This window comes from Cebidichthys violaceus, unplaced genomic scaffold, assembly GCF_023349555.1.
Source record: "Cebidichthys violaceus isolate CVI_PGR_0920_01 unplaced genomic scaffold, fCebVio1.0.p SCAF_1, whole genome shotgun sequence".
In the NCBI taxonomy this organism is placed as follows: Eukaryota; Metazoa; Chordata; class Actinopteri; order Perciformes; family Stichaeidae; genus Cebidichthys; species Cebidichthys violaceus.
Window position 1 is genome coordinate 7,061,752 of NW_027176262.1, and position 21,674 is coordinate 7,083,425.

Sequence of the window (21,674 nt, forward strand, 5' to 3'; positions counted from 1 at the left end):
TTCATCGATACCTCGAGACCTCTGAGTGCCCCATTGTTTATTCTTTCTCGCTCTTCATCCACTGTTGCTCAGGAGGAGGGACCCTGGCCTGCAACTATATGTGTGAACAAGAGGGAGAGAGAGAGAGAGAGAGAGAGAGAGAGAGAGAGAGAGAGAGAGAGAGAGAGAGAGAGAGATGAAAAGCCATACTGTATGTGTGTTTGTGTATTTATGTCTGTGTAAATTGCCATATTCTAGATCCTCAGCGACTCACTCGAGTAATTCGGCTCCTATTTCCGACTGGGAAGCCGGCAGAGTTTAGTGTTGAATAACTGATGCATCTAAAAGACAGTGAGAGAGAGAACGAGAGGGAGAGAGAGAAAGAGATAGAGAGAGAGAACGAGATAGAGAGAGAGAACGAGAGAGAGATAGAGAACAAGAGAGAGAGATATTGATAGAGGGATTGAGGGAGAGGGAGGAGCTGAATTAATTGAAGTGACAGCCAACATTTGTGTCATAAGTTATTTTAAGTAGACCACACACATGTGGTCAAATGCAATGTGCTAATTTGCTTGATATTGCATTTTATGACGCTGCCACTGAATTGTCCGATGAAGGGCCCGATTCCCCCAAATGCCCCATAGTGATGGCCTTAATGGCAATGCTTATCGTAGTCTGGGCAAGAACACACACACACACACACACACACACACACACACACACACACACACACACACACACACACACACACACACACACACACACACACAATCCACTCACACATACTCACAGCTTTTGTATAGCCCTATAATTATGGCAATAATGAAAAGTGTTACGACTCTGTCCCCGTCATTTTGTCTGAAAATGCACACACTCACACACACACACACACACACACATGCACACATGCACACATGCACACACAAATACACAATCATAAACACATCTGGGTTTATTTTGAACTATGACTCACATACTGGCGCAGACTTCACTAAAATCACACATGCACACGCACACACACTGCACGCCTGGACGTGTGCTGTATTTCAGAGTCATCCAGGCAAAAAAAAGGAGCTCATTTTGTTCTGTGTAGCACAGCAGAGCGCAGTGATATGCTGCTCGCAGCCTGATGGGGATGCCTCGTCCCTGGGGAGTGGCTGTAATTTATCCTCAGGCCTGAGAAGGGAAATGGGGCCCTGCTTTATGGGACCATTAAAGGGCAATGTCGCAGCTGTAGGCTTGCATGTAAACGCACCCACGCCCACACACTATAGGACTAAAATGGGGAGAAGATGAGATAAAAGAGTAAAATAAAATGAAAGGAGCAGGATTAATTGGTTAATCTGCTGGAAGAAAACTGCACAGTAAAACCTCTGTTTATCCACAATGGCTTCATACGGAACAGTGTATTGTTTTGTTTATTGTATTGCATTGTTTTGCTCAAAAACAGAAAGATGGGTCTGCAATATGCTCTTGAAGAATATATCAAGGATGTCAAACGAGCTGGAGCAAAGCCACATAGTTGTGGGACCCTGGTCAAAGCTGGCCGATGCTATGCTATGATTGGCCGGGCTGCGTTTGAGGGCAGGACTTAGTAAAGGGTCAATTATCTATTACAGTAAGCAATGAATAAACAAATAAAGAAGTAGCAAGAGAGGGACTAAGAAGGAAGATTGTAAGTCATTAGATCCAGAAAGACATTACACTGTCCCCAAAAACAGTAAAATGTGTGCTGTTCCTTAATATCAGTGTACATTCAGAATGTGACATGGTATTGATGATGAAACCGTGGCCCATAACAAAAAATACACCTGCATCTTAAATGAAGGGAAACAAACAAATGATGGCAGTTTGTTACTGTTTGTTGTTTATGAATTTTAAGAAGCCTTGGTCTTTTTCTCCCTCCCTTTTCACATATCCTCCTTTCTCATCCGCTGTCTCCTCCTGGCCTTGCCTCTGTGCGCTCCGTCCACCTGGTCTAGACCTTTCTCCCCAACCTGCTGACGCAAGGACTTTTCCCCACTAATAAGACCGGATTCTCATAGAATGAAATGATAATGAGTTCCCTTAAGATGCATTCACTCGCACACACTCACATACCCCCCCCCCCCCCCCCCCCACACACACACACACACACACACACACACACACACACACACACACACACTTAGCACAAAAGCATAGATGTACGCATACTGACAGTCCCTACAATTCCTTCTTTCTCTCATGCACGCACGCACACACACACACACACACACACACACACACACACACACACACACACACACACACACACAGATATGGGTAGTGAAGCATATCTAAGGTCACGTCAGTAACTCAAACGCATACCTGCCTGCTTAACTCTACCTAACCTCCATAGTTAACCTAGTTAGGTGTAGGAGCAGGGATTGTGTTGAGTGAACTTCTAAGGACACACACACACACACACAGACACACACACACACACACACACGCTGACTTCACTGTGTATCTCTGTGTTGTAGATGTGTGCTGAATGCACAGAGCACTACTGCATTGGCTGCTTTACCAAGTTCCACCAGAAGGGGGCACTGAAGCTCCACAGAATGATCCCTATTCAGGTGAGCGTGGTCCCACGGGCGTCAGGTCCATCTCCTCTCCTCTCCTCTCTGTGACGGTCTGTTTCTCTCTGTCTCTCTTCCTCTTTCACAGATACATTCAATGTCTCTCCTCATCCCATTCTCCTCATGCTTCTTCTGCATTTCTTGCATCCCCGACTACCGTATCTACTTATCTCAACCTCTCAACCTCTCCCCCTTTTGTCTTTGCTTCTGCACCCCATCTCACGTATGTATCCGTACACACACACACACACAACACCACACACACACACACACACACACACACACACACACACTGAACTGGAAGGCTGCACTGTACATGCCTGAGTCTGTGGTTTGCAGTGTTGCAAGTTTGCCGCGTCGACCTGATAACAAAATGGATGTCCCTCATTAGCAAATGCCCCTTATCACAAAAGCTTACTATGGTCACTTTATATGCACACACACACACACACACACACACACACACACACACACACACACACACACACACTCTAACAATGAGTTGTTTTAATTAGGCAATATCCTATTAAACCAAATTTGTATTGAAAGCATTTTTTATAGGGGAACTTAATTTAAAAAAAAAGATACCAAATACTCATAAATGATACAGTATGCTGATACATTTGAACTAGAGTGTTAAGCAGGCATTGCTCCTTTCTACTGCGCAGTTTTCGCAGCAGTGTTTGCCTGTCGCTTGAGATTTTTAACCAACTGGTAAACATACTGTCGCCTAAGTTGACATCCAAAGCCCTAATGTGCTCCTTTAAAACAGCTGCTTCTCAAATGAACTCATTCTTCAAACCTTTTCCTTCGCCCGGTCTCGCTGGCCAACGTGTTATCAGGTCCACTGCTGCATATAACTGCGTGACCCAATTGGTTGCGAGACCAAGCCGCTATGGTCGCCATAATTTACCGAGCTAAACTGATTGGATGAGGTCACGCAGGTGACGAGAGAGAAAGCACCTTTTGGAAAAGTCTCGCCACATTCACCTCTACTGACATGTATAATGGAAGTATGCATTTTTCTACACTCCTGTGTTTTTGTACTTTGTTCTTATTATGCTCGGAGGTCATTTCTATGTACATTATGTACGTTTTATGGAGTTACTCCATGTACTCTTGGCTTTTGTCTTGTTTTCTGCTAGCTGTACTGCTTCTTCCCCATGGATGTGTGTGATTTTGCTCGCTTCTCGTCACATGATTGTTTTCTCGGGTTTCTCTTATTTTAATCTCAAAGAACTCACAAAGAGATCGACTCTTCTATGACATGGGCTTTGTGATTTTGCATGGATATGGCGGCACAGCCTATAATTTATATGTGTGATAGTGTGTGCATTCGTGTACAAGTGTACAAGATGTGTACCATGTACTGCAAATTTGTATTGTAAGTATTATTATTATTACATTATGCAGTGTAGCTCTGCTTATGTACACAGGTCATACAGTACTCACTGATAGAGGGAAAAAAAAGCACACGCATTGAAACGGCTCAGTGAAAACAACATGGACACTCTCTATATCTCTGTATATCTCTTCAGTGTTCACCTCTGTTTCTCTCCTCACTCCACGGACTCCGTGACGCTCGGATGGGAGCTCACTCGCAGTTTTGAACGCACACACATATATACTCTTATTCAATCACACATGCAAAACTGTGTTTTGGCAGGACACTAAGACGGGAGATTATACACATGCAGCTGACGCAGGCTTCTCTCTCTCTCTCTCTCTCTCTCTCTCTCTCTCTCTCTCTCTCTCTCTCTCTCTCTCTCTCGCAGCTCTCTCTCTCTCTCTCTCTCTCTCTCTCTCCTCTGTTAATCCTGTTTCATTTGCCTTGGAAAGAACGAGGGCAGGAGGGACAGCGAATGCGAGTCAGAAAGACAAAAAAAAATGAATATTAATTTCATCAGTATGCTGTGTTGGGGTTTTTGTCTGTGCCTCATCAGCTAATGTTTCCAGCCAATACACACACACACACACACACACACACACACACACACACACACACACACACATGTTGGTTCAATTAATGTTTGCAGATCATTCTTGGTATTTCGCCTAACCTGTGCAGAAATGGGTGTGCTATGCTGTATCAAAACAATTCTGATGTCATCATACAGCAATATTTCAAAAATTACATTAGCATACACAATTTATATGATTTAAATGTTTCATTATTTTTTTATTGTTTGATGGCATTGTCTCTTGTTGCCAACACAACCCATCTCTCTCTCTCTCTCTCTCTCTCTCTCTCTCTCTCTCTCTCTCTCTTCGCTCTCTCTCTCTCTCTCTCTCTCTCTCTCGCTCTCTCTCTCTCTCTCGCTCTCTCTCTCTCTCTCTGATGGTCACATGAGAAGCATAAAGCCTGCAATGTTATTTCCCTTTGGGAACATTTTATTTCCCTTTGTCTCCCGTAAAAAGGCAAAAATAACGGTGCTGCTTCAACTGCTGCGCAGCATCCTGGAGCCGGTCTGGCACGGCTAGATTCACTGACTGAAAAATATATATTTTTTGTTGCACAACTTAGATTTGATATGAATGCAGGGAGTGGGGATTTCTTTGCTCATTAGTATGATTATGGTAGCCTTGTCTGAGGTCTGTAATTAATCCAAACGCTCAGATGGGTTTGTGTCCACAATATCAGATATGATAATGTGGCCCACTGTTTCTAGGAACTGTGGGCCTACCAAGTCATGGTAAACGGATAAACACAGACTGATGCCATGTGTAATGTGTCCCATTTGAAGTGTGTTGCAATTGGTTGTACAGACAAAATGTTGTCTGAAGAATGAAAGAACAAGAGCTTTGAGAGAGAAGGTTAAAGCCATTGCCTTCTCTGACACCTTTGTGGAAGGTGGTTTCCGGCACCGTTAGATGATCTGACGCGCTCTTAGTTTGAAGCATCCTGAGGCCTTAAGTGTCCATTGATGTGCACCTGTAAGCACAGTTGGCTGGTGACCAGAAGAGACGGAAAAGAGAGAGGAACAGAGCAAGAGAGAGACGGCTTCAGCAGTCGCACTGTTTAAAAACCTCTTGCGATGCAAAGATTTTCCATCAGAAGTTGTTAAGATGAGGAAAGTAATGTCCCCGGGCTTGAGGGATTGTTTGGAGATAAAGATTTGATTCTTAAAGATTTCACGGCCACGGGCGAGTTCTCTCCCACGAGGCGCTGAATAAACTAATTCAACACAGGGATAGAGTATCATTGAATGAACTACGCTCCGCTTTCATCGCCGAAGAAACCGGAGATATTTCAAACCAATAACGAGTCACTTGTTTTTGCCAGATTGGGCGTCTCCAGATTCATCCACCCTAAGACCAGATGCAGAACACATCACCGGCGTAAACAAAGAGCTCCCCGCCAGGAGACGACGAACATGTGACTGTGCGTCTGTCCTGCAGGAGAAAGACTCTGGTGCAATATGATCTCATGCTGCTAGAGGCCTCCTTTAACGTGGCGTAGTTACAGCGGTGCATATTAGACGGTTATCACACCCACGCGGTAAAAGTTTCATGGGTGAAACAACCAAGGTGACCACAAAGGTCCCTGGGCCGAAGGGGCTCATAAGACCAATCTTTATTGTGTTCCTTGGATTAAATTGATCCTATAAAGTTTCTCTATGCTCAGTAGGCTGCTTGTGTCCTGCAGAAACAGGCTAGATCTCGGCAGACAGCGTGAATCTCCGTGAAGGTGCTACAGGGCCAGCAATAAAAAAAAACACAAAATGAGCAAAATTATACTGTATAGCTTCCTCGCCTATTGTCCGAATTTCTGTCTTTCTCAAGCTCTCTGTGTCTCGGCTCCTCCACGATTCCCCGACACGTTTTCTTTCCGTGTCCCCGTTGGACACCCTCAAGGACAGGATGAAAGTCTGCAGACTGGTTAACCTCAGCAGCCCTACTGGTCCCCGGTGATTAATGGAACCGAATAATGAATTCAGCCTGTGGAATGGAGGAAAATCAATCAACACTCATTCAGCGGCCTTCACATTTACTCGTGTCCAAAAAGTATGGAGATATCTGATCACATTCTGTAAATGCTTTCATTTTATTTCCCCCGAGGTGATAAAAAAAGCGGCTCGGTGTATATGTGACACGTTCCTGGACCAAGTTTGTCAATAGATCCATATTGCTTTGTGGTTAAAATGGGATGTAACGGCAATAAAGTGATACCAGCTTGGATATATTGTGATGCACATTTGTCTTTCTGCACAGACTCTTTGTGGTTTCCTTTACATAAAACAAAAGTGCATACATTAACTAATAAAACTGAGTTCAATTGAGTGATTTTCAAGGTTATGCTAGTGATGTAGCTCTGAGCACTTAAAGTAATTAGGTTGCACCCTTCAAATGGGGTTCATGGCAGCTGTCTATAGCGTCATCTCATTTCCTTCACATCGTTAGTGTAAATGCAGTAGAACTTGCTTAATCGTATGTAAATGTATTTATTTATTGTCTACAGTTTGACGATTGTGTCGCTTTGTCTACCACCTCACTCTTGTTGCGATATTCTCTAACAAAATGCACAGCTTTGATAAAAAACCAACCACTTTCTTATTTTACGCAGTTATTATGTCTTGCTTTTATGTAATGAATGCAAATCGTTATTATCATACTTTTTCCACGCTTGTGATTCAGTTAATTTCCCCGCTATTATGTTTTATGTATTTTATATCAAATGTATCATATCTCTCTCTCAGAAAGTGCCAGCTGCTGCCTTTTCTTTCTTTTTTTTCAGCAACAACAATGTTGATCTAATCTCACACACTCCGGCCTTCTTCTACAGACAGACTTACAGACCCACGTGAGCACAAGAGATGTTGTCAGCTGCTTCCAGAGACGGATTAACCCTCGCTCCTATCCCATTACCTCGACAAGTCATGCTGCGGAAAACCCTATGCAGCTGAACCCTGATCCCAGCCAGGTATGGTGGTAATCTTATTGAGTAATACACACTTCTACAGCTCCTAAATACATGAGAAAGTGCTGAGTTAAGGTGAAAAAATACAATTGTGTTGACATACATTGACTCGCATCATTTAGCATATAGCACGGTCAATTGTATTGACTTTTTGATGAAACAAAAGAAGAAAGTGACAGAAAGAGATGTTGATAAAGGTGAATAATAATATGATGAGTCATTACTGTGACTGAAAGATGTTCTGCAGGGGACAGTCTGCTATCTGGTTATGTGGCCTTTAGTGTGCTTTGTTGTGGACAGGAGCACCGGGTCAAAGCTTTAAATGTAAAAAGGCTTAAATCAGCAGGTCAAGATTACGGATATGCAGTCCAGTGTTTTTTCTTTAACTTCTGGTCCTTTAAGCCAAAGCTTCTATCTTCCAAGACTGCTGTTCCTGCGACTGTCAAATGGATTTCACAATTTATTGTTGACTTTATATTAGAGAACAGTGTGGAATCCTAAATAACAAATTTTACTGGATGGATTTTTTGTCCACACAGTTGTATTTTCAAAACCTTCAAGACAATCCATAAAAAAATGTTGCTTTTACCAACAATTATTTTTGAAAAGAATAGGTGTTTTGTTTTTTTTCAAATGGTTATTGATCCATGAAGGAAATGTCTCTCCATTTATAGTTCACTTGCTGTGACACCACAGCAGAAACATGTCAAACAAGCCTTTGCGCCATGTGAGTTTTACCTTCACACCCTGTGAGTCAATTGAAAAGCCTTCAAACAAACCCTAATTGACGCCATATCCACAGGCCGAATCTACAGGCAGACTTCTGAACTGCACGGACCTTTGGACTAAAAATGGCCCCCCAACAGTATAGCTCTGGCAAAAACAGTTCGATTGACATTCCAGACTCTTTGCACCTCAGAGCTCGGTTGATCTTATTCTCACAGCAGTCATTTTGAACTGTTGGGATCAGAAGATATTGAGAAGATCGGTATATTGTATATATATATATATCTCAAACTGACATATCCAGAGTAGACTTCACTCAGCGACCAAGCGAGACCAAAAAGCCACAAACCTGAGAAACAAATACAACTGACTGACTTAAAAGTTAATATGTTTAGCTACTGAAGAAAAGTGTAAACAGGCTGCAAAATGCAAAAGTGTGTATATATATATATATATATATGCAGAACCACAAGCCCTTGAGCTCAGTCACACCATCCAAACATAAATGTATATTTATTCCAACCAAGCTAGGTTTTAGTGGTTGAAAGATGAAGATGGATATGTTTCCTCCGTCACTTTTTAATGGCGTCTCAACAAAGGTATAGCCAAGGTCACAGCCAAGCTTGTGTAGCTGTAAACTTTAAAGACATACTTTTCCTTGCCCTCGCCAGCAGAATCATCAGGCAGTAGTGCTCCTGCAGCATTCAAAATCTCATTAACTGTCCCTTCCGTTATTTTGCACTCATCAACAAATGAATATTTAGTCATGCGAAAGGGAAAGTACACAGGCATACAGATTAGATTTTTTGTTAGTATATCGGAAAACAAGTTTGTTTTACCGGTGTTCGATTTATGGTAGCGATAACTCTTACTAATGATATGCATATACAGGAGAGAAGCTTATTTTGGCCATCCATTACTAACGAAAGTCAACGGATGTTCTGTTTTTTCACAGGTGTTGACTGAGGATCATGGAGATGAGGAAAAGTCGGAAACGATTGAAGAAGGGCAGAAAATGTCTTTTCTTCAAGGAGACTACAATGAGGTGGAGTCTGCAAGCTCTTTCCAGGAAGCTCTGCGACAATGGAGAGGAGAGAAGAGTGAGGATGCAATGTGGACACCCATCCACCCAGGTGAACTACATACTATATACACGGTGCAAGGCATACACAGACGTACTCACAGGATTAGGCCGAGTGAGGGACTGGGGCGAGCTAAAAGTAGCAAACCCTACTTCATTAAAAGTCAAAGCTCTGCATTAAAAACATACTTTAGTTAAAGTATAAACTGACAACTTTATTCTGATAGGTGGTCCCATTACATATGTGGTGGTGGTCCAAGTTGTGCTTAGTCCAATGCTCTATGTCGTGGCGTATATAGAGTATCATATTTAATGAGTTTCCCTTTCTTTTTCACGTAAAAGCTAATTCTACCAAATAACTTTGGCTGTCAGATGAAAATATGAGTAAAACAGAACTACTTAGGTAAATGTTATTTCTTTCCACCTCTGCCTGTACATCCTCCTCTTCTTGGCTCTCTTCCTCTCTCCCGCTCTCCTCCATCTCTCCCATTTTCACCTCCTCCTCAGCTTCCCTGCTCCCCCTCTCCCTGTCTGTGCTCTGATCTGTTAAGGCCTCATAGAAAGTGCTTACCACTGCAGTCGGAGGGTAATCCACGGCTGTTGCATATTGAGATAATGAGAGGAGTGTTAGGGGTGGCCCTACTCCACACCACAGCACTAACCAACTCAGCTGTGTGTGTGCGAGTACGTGTACAAGGTCCACTGCGTCAGGCAATTTTGATGCCTTTTCCCCAAATACTGTGTTTCTACATGTGTGCATGTGCAACATTGTGTGCGTGTCCAGGTGTATGTGGGTGTGTGTTATTAGTGCTATTATTCCAGCTTCTGTGTGTATGTGGCTAGGTGTTTGTGCTTTTCATTAGGCCTCCTATTTTCTCTGCTTTGCTGCTTGGACAGACTCTGCTCCTCTCTGCCTTCGCTCTGCTCTGCAAATTACTGCTCGCCCCTCCAGCCCTAATTATTTCTGTCAGGCCAATGGCGCCCGGGCCCAATTTAAAGGCACCACTGTGTGGACTGCCAAAGTGTCTGGAGCACAATCATAAATTTCTCTTTCTTACCTCCATCTCTTCTTTTCTCTCATGCACTTACTATGTTCCTTTTGTATTGTGTACATCTCTTTCTTATTCCCAGGGGGCTCTCTCTTGTCTGCTTGTGTTTTGGCACTCTTGGCGTGGTGACAAGGTGTTTTCTCACTTCATGAGGGGAGGTGTTTTGAGAAAGGTGTTGAGAAGCTGGCGAGTGATGTATTCCTGCTCCTTTTTCTACCTCTGTTTGGCTCCTTCTTTCTGTTTAGCTGCATTTTCCTCCTCCCTCTCTTAGCTCTCCCTTCCCTTATAACTCTATTTTCTGTGCGATCTCCCCTTCCCCATACTTCTCCAGTATCTGTGTCAGCTATGGCGACCCAGGCTGACCTCTCTCCAGACAGAGGAGCTGTAGGACGAGGAAGCGGAGGGGGAGAAGAGAGGGTACCTGTCAGGGTGGAGTTCACAGAAAACGGCCTCACCTACGTGGACAGATTGCTTCTCAAGAAGCACCGCAGGTACACAGACGGAGAGAAAAGTGTGCATGCAACACACATACAGTACATGTTCTGAAGCACGCAAAGGCTTTTTCAGGCAATCTGACCCATGAGAGATGTACAGCAACTCACAGTTGTATACAATTATGTGCCTTTAAAGCAAAACCATGTGTTTGCTAAGCAACGTATAACAGTCATGTTTAGAGACATGTACGTATGTGTTCATCATGCATTTTACACAACTCATCCAAACTAAAGACTGTGACTATTCCTTTAATAATGACTTATAGTCATTGTTCCACTTTCACTTAGATGGTGTAGGTTTGTCACTGCTGTGTCAGAATGATCATATGTAAATCATTTTACATTCTTCACGTATGTACTAAATACTACATACTGTCCGTACTCAGTATGCAGTATGCATTGACAGCTTCTCTAAAAGTGTCTACACTGGATCCATTCAGACAGTGTCTACCAATAAATAAAGAGGTATTTTTGTCTTAACTCAAAAGTTAGTTGTGCCAGTCGCCTTTCTACCCATCAAGAGATCATGAACAGCTCCTCAGTGGCTCCCTGCTCTTCCATTACCTCGGTTTCTTCCTGTTCCCTTCCTGGTGCCAACTGATGCTTCTAAGCCGCTGCAATTGCTTCTTCACAAAATGGGTTGATTTCTAAGTATTGTAGGAAGGATTTCTTTTATTAGAGGGTTTAAAGGTAATAAACTTACTGTTTTCATGATTAGTCAGGCTAAAGGGTCCTATAGACAATGGCGAGTTCAGACTGTGATGTGGTATATTATGTCATTTTAGTGCCAAAAGCAGTTTCGTTGTTGACATGTACAACTTGTAGAACTTGAATCAGTTGTGAATTGTGAGTAATACAGTATTTGTTCCTGTGCTATTTACAACTATAACACCCCACATACAGTATGTTACTGAGAAGCTTTGGGTGGACTTAACATAATGCAAGATTGTGATTTCAATTCAACCGTTCTGTGACATTTATCATTTAATAAGAAAAACACCAATGCATGTAAGGATTTGTATTGTTTTACTTTTTTATTTCCATTCATTTTGTTTTCTACATTTTTTCAGACAATACACCATTGTGTTCTGTTTTTACAATTTGTTAAATCATCTCTAACATCAGACCATTATAGCATACATGCCATAACTTAATGAGGTCGCTCTGCAGCTGGGGACTTTGATACAACCACATGCACAAACAGCTTTCACAAGCTCTCCTTCTCACTTCACACATATCTGCTCTTTGTTTCCACTTCCTTTACGGTGGGACACAAATACATCCACATGTGCGCACACACAGTTTTGACATCACACATGCCGTCTCTTGCCACCACACATCTCCTCTCCTGGCGCTCTGTAGTCAGCCTACATAAGCCACCGGTGTACAAAGCAGTTTCTCAGCACTTATTGTGCCGTAGACTGCCTGAGGGCCTGGCTTCAGCAGGTCCCATTATTACAGCCCTTTATTTAAGCGGCTCCTTTTGGGCTGAGTTGCCCACTGGAGAGCAGGCCATGAGGAGAGGAGAGCAGAGTGCAGTTTTAGGCCCGTTGACTGCCTGGGCTGGAATGCTCTTAGTCCCCCGCTGTAGCAGCCTTTAACTTTGCAATAGACTCGAGAGCCAATCTAGAGTGCAATAAGCCTGCAGCGGTGATGGTGGCAGAGCTTAATGGAGAGACGGAGAGACTGGCTGGCTGGCAGAAAGAAGTGGGAGGCTGAATTTTAACAAGCCTCTATAATGATGGGGGAGAAAAAGTGAGGGAAGGAGGGAGTGTAAGACGAGGGGTATTTTTTTTGTCCCAGAACTTGAAGAATTTGCTAAAAGGGCTCGGCGATATTAGAGTCATAAACTCTATCACCTGGTTGGGTTTTTGGGTGGCCTACATGCTCCAGAAGGCAGGATTGTGACCAGGGGGGGCATCAATCTGATTTCTGAGCTGGCTGGGCAGCGTGGGTCGGCCCTTCCATCAACTGCCAGAGTCAAAGTATCTGCGATCAAAGCACTGAACCCTGAAATAGAAGTCTGCATGGGCATAGAACGGAGATCTGAACTGGCCCATATCCACGTCTGTAAGAAATGACCTGACTGCACCCGACTTGTACTGCCAAATTTAAAACCCAGACCTGGTCCAGTGTGGTTTTAGTTATTTCTCATCCAAGGAAAAAGATGCTTATTTTTTATTTTGTATTATCACTTCAAGGTACAGGTCGTCTACAAAGCATATACATTTACTTTTGAATCATGAAAAGGCTTTCTTAATGTAAAAATAACTAATCTTGTAGCCACCCTATTAGGCCTACACAAGACAGGTCTGACTGATCTGAAGCAGATCATTTGATCTGTGCCATACGGTTACATGGAGCCAAAGTTTTAGCTTTGAGGACAAAAAATAGAAGCTCAGCTGGTTGGAGTAATGGCCAAAATATCACCTCTAATAGATGTGGTGACTTCCGTGAAGCACTTTTGGAACTTATGTCAAATTTGATGGAGCTAAGCCGCTGTCCGCTGTGCAAATATAGCAGCAATAATGGTCCTCTTAAAGGGCTCATTGCTATCATATCTCTCTGGCTTTAACTTCGCTTCATTGCAGAGGGCATCCAACAAGGGTATTTCCATTAGTCCAAGGGACATTTAGATAATGCTTAAACCAAAATGAAGTATTGTTTCTGATGAAGTATCATAAATAAAATTGACATACTGAGAAACTGCGTCCTATACATCACTTAGCGGTGTCTCACCTCCCGGTCACTCAGTAGTACAGTTCCATAATTTGTCTCTGAATGGCATCGTAGTTATACTGCTCCTTTTTAGAGAGACTTATAAATAATTTGCCACTTTATTAATTACTTGAGGGACACTCTCCTCTCGCTCTTCCTTACAGGATGCAGGCTAATTTGGTAGGGACTCAAGAACACTTCGCCAGGGTTAGTTTTTGCCTCTGTGGATGAGTAAACCTGGCTAAATTGGTTGAAGGTCGCTTTTATCAAACGTGTATCACCAAAGGGAGGTGAAAATGCAAAGCCTAAGACGAACCCAGAAGAGCAACATGTTTCCTCTCCTGCGCTCGGGCAAAAGCCTAAATGCAAACAGCCTGAGGCTAGAGGAGCTACTACATGTAAAGTACTGTATGTAAGGGAAAAGGGAGATGGATAGATAGTGTAAAGGGATGTGAGGGACAGGATTAAATATAACTCTCTAAGTACATTAAAAAGACTGAGAAAAGATAAACCTTGCCAAGTTTGAGGATATGGACTAAGTAAGAGGAAAAGATAGAAGTAACTTTCCCAGTCTCACCTTATGGACAGCCTGGAGCTTCTCATAAAGTCTCTCACGCTGGCCTTGAACTTTGGCTTTTGACTTTTATTAGACCAGGAAGGAGGGAATAGAGGTAAGGAGGGGGAATGAAGAGAGACTGTGTGAAGGACTGTTTAAGTGGGGCTGCAGCAGAATGAACACAACCAGAGACTGTGCATATATCCGTCAATATGTCCATCTATCCATTTAACAATCCAGGTTTCAGGATAAAGGAGTTGAAGAAAGAGTGCATAAGACTGAAAAGAGGAAAATAAGACAATTGTTACTCAGCCAATTACTTTTTGCCTTGGGTCTGGCCCTGAGCGTTTGGGTTTAATGTTTTATTTTTGTTCATTTAGTATTTATTCATTCATTTGTATGTGATTTTTTTATTTCTAGAACACCAGTCGAAACTTACCGTCCATTGTTGGTCTTTGGTACAGATTTAAAATCAATGCCTAAAGCAAACACTGGGGAGGAGACTGCAAGCAGCCTAACAGGTAATACACGAGGACTCACACACACACACACACACACACACACACACACACACACACACACACTCACACACACACTCACACATCCCTGCACACTCTCACACACACACACACACACACACACACATCCCTGCACACCTTTCTGATATACATACCCCAAACAGGCTTTTAGACCAAACAAAGAAATGGCTACGGACAGAGTAGTTGGACAGATCACCTGCACACTCAGACACACACATACAAACACACGATAGCAAAAAGTAAAAAAACCTCTCCCTCTCAGCGGGTCAGACGTATCAGTGCCTGCCCATCCATCCGTGGCGGTGTGATGGGTAATCACTGGCTGTGATTGTGTGGGCAGAGGGCCGTTAGAGGCGGCTCATGCCTGACAGGTTGCACTCTGCCTGGGAAAGGAGTGGAGCAGGGAGAGGGGGGTGGGGGTGGGGGGGTTGGCCTGGCCTGTAGTCTGGAGCTCAGGGCCCGGAGCTCATCAGTCAGGGGATGGTCTGGGCTTTCAGGCCCCCAGCCGAGGCTGTCGGGAGACGGGTAGACCGCGGTTATCGCTCCCCTTCGAAACCTGTGGACCCCGGGGCTTCCAACTGCCTCTCATCACATCAATCAAGATTCACTTCAATCCCAACCTTGTTTGGATCTGCAAGTCCTGGCTTGCCCCCTTCCACATAGCTGTCGATGTCAAATAGATGTTATTTTTTTCAAAATCTTGGAGGTTAAGATGTTTTGCTGTGCTCCCCACAGAAATGTTTGATATGTGACAAGGCAACCACCCAAATTTGAACTCCGACTCTCCGTTGCTAGTTACATTATTAACTGTTACACCGTCAAACAGCACACTGGGTACAGCTCTCAGGCTCAGTGTTCTTTCAAGCTTTTGCCCCCAAATGACACGTATGCTCCAACACAGCTAGGGAGGCAACCGTGTCATGTAAAGTTGTTTGGATGAGCGGTTCTCGGCAAAGCTGCAAGCAGCAATACCGGAGGCCAAACCCGTTCCCAACAGGCACCTTTTGAACGGGCACTGGTATTATGAATTAACAATATCTCTTGTAGCTCTTCACTGTGCCAGATCTAATAAATCAGAGATGCAGTCTTAAAAGTAACACCATACAGCTTGAAAACAGCTCCCGTCTCCTAAGTATTACAACTTTTATAGATAGGCAGCTTTGTACTTTTCTCACTTCTTGTACTCCATGCGTCAGCATCTTTGATAACGCTGACCATCCAACCGTAGGACGCTCTTTTTCACATCCCATTCCAGACGTAGTAATCACTCTCTCTCTGGTTGATGCTTCAAACAAGTTTTCAGGTCCCATAATGACCTAGAACAAAGGACTTGGTTACGCAACAATGACTACGTTGACATGCATACTTACATTCCACTATTATTCTGAATATGACAATATTCTGAATTTCGATACACGTCATGTAAACAGCACATTCTTGGATATCAACAGGTTTTTTTGATATGTGTAAATATCGCAAAGCCGACCTTTTCAAGAAGGTGGTTGAAGGAATGAAAGAGGAAGGCTGAACAAGTCTGCAACAGGTTACATGAATAGTATGCACGGCTGCATGTAAACTGGAATGTTAGTGGTATATTAATTTGCATTAGCCATGCAAACAGCTTAGTAGGATTAGTGTCTTTTTTTTGGGTTGAGGGCAAAAAAAGGAATATTTTGTGCATGTAAATGTAGTCAATGAACTTAAGGTGAATTTCTTGTTTTTCACTTGACACACAAAAACACATGAAATTCCAGAATAACCTCTAGATAATTTACAATGGTTAGAAAGCTACTTAGGGGACCAGACTGTTTCTGTCAGGTATTGGTATTGGAGTCAGAAGGCTGAAGTTCAGTGAGAGTCATTGAGGAGTCATTTTGGATTTGACCATTTGCTGCAAGTGGTTTTATGGTTATAGTTAGTAGAAAATGCTCCTCAAAGGAGGGATCCTCAACCTTCTCTGTTCCAAGACCCAGTTTTCTTAGTTGCAAAAATCTTATTAATCCAGAAAGTTGACAATTTGTTATATACAGTTTTGTCACACATTTTAAAAGGGCATGGAGACACAGACACACACAAACAGACACACACACACACACACACACACACACACACACATATATAGGGCTGGGTATCGTTTAAAAAATGGTGATGCCAGTACCAATACTCTTAAAGTAATACTAATACCACTAGAGTACTTCATTCAATACCCATCATGCTAATGGAAGCTGTGTGTGTCCCACTGGCTAATCACAGCGCTCACACAGCGATCACCGCTGCTGACGCCGTCCCCCGACTCGCGCCGGAGAGACCGTGTCGTCGTCATGCATTTCACTTCTCTGCTCACAGTTTAATAATTAATATTCCATTGGTTCAGCAATATGCAGACGTGAGGAAGACATCAGTGTGTCAGGGAAACGTAGAGCTGCTCAGTGGCTGATAAACTATTCCTTCCACCTGCTTCAAACTTTTCCAGCGCATGCCAATTACAACAGGTTGCAGAGTTTCTCTTCCTCTCCTCTCTGTGAATGTGAAAGAGTGGGCTATGTGTTTGTCTCTGAATTATTAAAGACTGTTTTCCGGCATCATGTGAGACCTCTCGCTTGTTTTAGATTCTCATTTTCCCAAGCTGTCAGACCCATGTGGGGATGCTATAGAAGGATTGTTAGCATGGGAGAGGGAGATAGGGAGGTGGCACAGACAGAGGTAAAACAACGATGGAAAGACACAAAACAAATGAAGGCAAAGAAAATGTCAACATACAGTGTGTTGAAGAACAAATGTCTTAAATATTTTGAATGTTCAATATGTCTTATGTGCCTATCAAGGAAAGAGGAAGCATCCTTATGATGCAAATTGAAAAAATGAACAACAGGAATGTACTGTTTTAGTTTAGTTTTGTTTGTCACATTCCAAATGGGCTACAACTGAATTAAGTTGTGCATCCTTGTATCTCCACATACAATATGTATTGCTGCTTAAATAACCATATGAGCTGAAATTATCCGTAGATATGTGTTCAATATCTATACGTGCACACAGATTACCACATGTCATCAGAAGGGAAACTGCTGTTCATTCCCTGCTGTGTCAGCAACATCTTTCAACTGCAACTAATGATAAATTAGACCCAAGTGTGCAGCTCCGACCCCGACCTCTGATTCCTGGAGGAGGAGGATGTAGGAGAAGGAAATGTCCCTGTTGGTATCAGTGGTCCAGGCTTCTTCACAGGTAGAAAAGTGCTGACAGGTACTGGAAACAAGCGCCTGAGTCAACACTCAGATGCACATGTTTTTCTTTTTATGTTGTTACAGTTTTTCGACTTGGTTTACGCCATTGTAAACAATCACATTTCCCTTTTAATCAACAGTGACAGTGAAGTGCCTCTCTGAAAGTTGAGGTGATTTTAACCTTCAGCGCTGCCAAAGCAGAGCAGAAGCTTGATAGATAAGTTGGCTGGATGCCGAAAGCTGACAGTCGACCCGAGGGTCGGACAGAATGCTGAGGGGTTAGATTTTAAACTGTGATTGATACAGTGACCGGTGTGCATGTTTAATGATAAATGTCAATGCAAACTTTGAAGGATTCTTTGAATCCACGATCATTTCATCATTAAAGAACAAATAAGTGAATGCGTTATATCATTATTTACTGTTCTTCTCACAATAGCAAAAAAATAAAAAAGATTCAGAGCTCTGAAAAAATGCCAGCATCCACAAAAAACAAACAAGATCAAGTGCTCTGAATTCCTCACGTTGAGGCACATTACACAACTCTCCTTCCCTGTTGTCCTGTCTTGATTGTTGTGTTTGTTTGCGTTTACAGCTCAGGAGGAGGATTTTCGTCACTACTGTGCATCATTGTTTGCCGTCCCGGTCAGCAGGGGCTCGACTGAGCCTCAGATTACCACACCTGAGTCGTGTCTTGTCATAGAAGTCCTGGATGAGGTGAGAATGACTGAAGCGTTTTATTTTAACAAACGTGTGCTAACACACAGAGAAACTAGACAGGGCAAATGGGGGAGTAGACACACACACCTGCATACGATGCTTCACAGACTCCAGCGTGTTATTTCTTTCGATTTCTTTTTCTTTGTCTCATTTGTATGTGTGACAACACTGTTCTCTTTTGTTTTCTACAGAGGGACAGAGACATAAATGGAGTTGTTGTTGCTGAACGGAGGACGGACAACAACAGAAAGTGAGCCTAATTTAGAAAAAAGTATTTGTTGTGACTTTCAGGTGCTTACCACATTCACAGGGGCCTGTGTGAAAAAGCTTAACTGGCTACGTCTCTCAAATACATAGACTGTAAGAGAGAACAAGGCTTTTCATCTACAGACAAGGGAATCAGGTGAACACTTGATTTAATTCACTTTCTGTTTCCTTTGAGACAAAGGAAAAGAAGATAATTATCATCACATTCAGCCGCCTCATATTATATGATACATTACTAGCATGCATTCAAATTGATTCAGTATTTAATTAGGAATTTGTTTTATAGAAGTAAAATCTGTTCAAGGTTGCCAATATTTTTTAATTATAACAATGTGCCATGAAGTTCTGTTTAGCCATGGACTCTCTCTTACAAAGCCTTCGATTTCCCACACAGGGTTCCCTCAGTTGAGCCGGTCCTCATTAAGGGAGCACTAGCGCCCCAAACAGCTTTAACCACGGGGTCCTCCAGAGTCAGCTGCTCCTCTCCCGGTCCAGCACAAGCATCCAGGCAGTCTAGACCACCAGCACAACCCGAAGCAGCTCAGAAGCTCCATCTATCTAAGCCTCAGACTTCACAAGCAGAATACTCAATGAAATGTGAGCTTTGTCTTCTGTTTTCGCTACCGAAAGCAGATGTAATGTTAGATATTATCTTATGGCATAAACTCTAAGGACCGGTGGTGGTGTGTGATGACACAATGTGGCCTCAGTTTTGTCACCCAACATCCCAGGTTTTAGAACATTGTTGTCTTCAACACACACAGATCAGTTGCAAAAGGTGATTTGATCATATGTATTGAAAATTGGCCGCACTAAAAAATACAGTGAAGAAATTGGATGTTATTGGTAAATCAGTATTGTGCATTTAAGGCTTGTAGCGAAGCATTAGTCAAGGACAAACTCAATAATCCCTATTCCAGTGAAAAACTCCCTTGTGTGTGTGTGTTTTTTGTTACCGAAAGAAAATGGTGTGACCACATGCCTGCAAAAGCAACTAATATTCGTATTATTGTTTTCTTTTGCACAGCATCGTCCTCTAAAAGTAAGCTTTCAGCATGCCCCGCTGCTGAGACTCCAAGGACTTCAAAGACATCAATCAAGACGCCAACCTCAATGTCACAAAAGCCCAAATGCCCCCCAAATGTCCATAAATCAAACCCTGACCGTGGATCAATACAAGTTTTGTCCTCTCCCTCGTTAGTACATTCCCAAACTGAGAACCCTAAATTCTCACACTCCCCGGACTCATTTCCACCTGATGTTTCTCCTTTGTCTCCTACCAGGCCTACAATCCCAAAAGACCATCTCTCTCCTTCTACATCAATGTCCTTCTCCCTTAGGTCTACATTCACAGTCTCACCATCAAGCTCCACAGAGTCAATCTTATTGCCCAAAGTTTACCAATCAACCCCATTACAAAGAAGCTCAGACTCATCTCTTTTACTAGAACAACCCCAATCTTCCCAGTTATCCCCCGAACCAATTTCGCTGAAGCTCTCTCAATTGCCACCACACAATCTGGAGTCCCCAAGGCAATCCCAACATTCCTGCAGTGACCCAGAGTCTCTCCCATCAGACAATCAACTCCAGCTGCCTCTGTCACCCCTGTCTTCCAGTCCAAACCCACCACCAAAATCTCTGGAACGGAAAAGCAAATCCAGTTTCTCTCTGTTTAACGCGGAGAAAGGGGAGCTATCCATAGGTAAGTGAATTGTAATAATAGCCTCTCTTTGTGCACTGATGGTTACTGATTACTTGTTTTGATCATGAAATGCCTGACAATAAGTTGACTAATCATAGCAGATGGGTAAAGGCAGGGACATACATTACGACTGATGAGCCGGGTATGTGTATATGATTTGGGTTGCCACAATGGAGCCAGGTCACTGTAAAGATGTGGGCCACTCAGTAGTCTTTGACCTTCCATTGGTGGGTTAGCCTGAAGTCTTATTTCAGCCCGACATCAGCCAGGAGCAGGCTGGGTAGTGGAATGGCCTTTGGTCCGATAGCTGGATTAGTTTATCTTCCATCTCTGCTCTCCTCCCTCTCTTCCTGGGGGGCGGTCAACTCTGTTTTGGGTTAGTTTTGGTCCTGCTCGTCTGCCATGGTGGCGGGGAGAAGCAGTGGGCGGTAATTGTCTCGAGCTCTGCTGCACTTTATCCATCACCCACGCTTTGATCAGTGCAGCTCTGTCATATGCCATAAGTGCTCCAGTAAAAAAAGACAACATGAGACCAAATTAAAAAACAAAAATGTAGCAAAGTTCATAAGGAGCTGCTGGCCGCCGCATATGTGCGCCACCTAATTTCGGGGTTTTGGTTTAATTTCACCTACTTGGAAGCGTGTAAACTTAAGCAACTTGTTCTATTGTGAAGAACTTCATTCTCAAGCCTCGTGTTTGGCTGGACTCAGTCACTTAAATTCTTTATTGGAGTGTTTCCTCATGTTATTGTGTATGCATATTCTTCATCATTAAGGCTCTTACCAGGGTGATCTCTAAAGAGGCATGCAGGAATTGTAAACAGCCAGGTTAAATAAGGGTTAAAAACAGCTTACGTTAGTGTATGCTTGTATGGCTAGAGTTAGCTGTATAGTAGCTATATCTTGAAGGCAAATGTACACATCCATCTAAACATCCTTACTTTCCTCTGCACTACTACTATGTGTATTTATCATACAGTCTATACACATTGATTTGATACATTTTGTATATCAAGGCAGTATTATTTGGTGACTTTTCCAGAGACCAAACAATCATTTTCGTGGGACCAAGATTTGGGTAAAAAAAAAAGAAAAG

General features: G+C 42.9%; 1 protein-coding gene across 1 annotated transcript in view; it reads left to right on the forward strand.

The window, feature by feature from the left end:
- The window catches only part of zbbx (zinc finger, B-box domain containing), a 48,772-nt gene that overhangs the window by 13,547 nt on the left and 13,551 nt on the right, over window positions 1–21,674 (forward strand). The window contains exons 7-15 of the mRNA XM_068715554.1: window positions 2,484–2,579; window positions 7,366–7,503; window positions 9,182–9,359; window positions 10,688–10,847; window positions 14,545–14,645; window positions 18,486–18,607; window positions 18,802–18,860; window positions 19,272–19,474; window positions 19,905–20,579. Of these exons, the coding sequence (XP_068571655.1) occupies window positions 2,484–2,579; window positions 7,366–7,503; window positions 9,182–9,359; window positions 10,688–10,847; window positions 14,545–14,645; window positions 18,486–18,607; window positions 18,802–18,860; window positions 19,272–19,474; window positions 19,905–20,579 (1,732 nt within the window). The remainder of the gene's footprint in view (window positions 1–2,483; window positions 2,580–7,365; window positions 7,504–9,181; window positions 9,360–10,687; window positions 10,848–14,544; window positions 14,646–18,485; window positions 18,608–18,801; window positions 18,861–19,271; window positions 19,475–19,904; window positions 20,580–21,674) is intronic.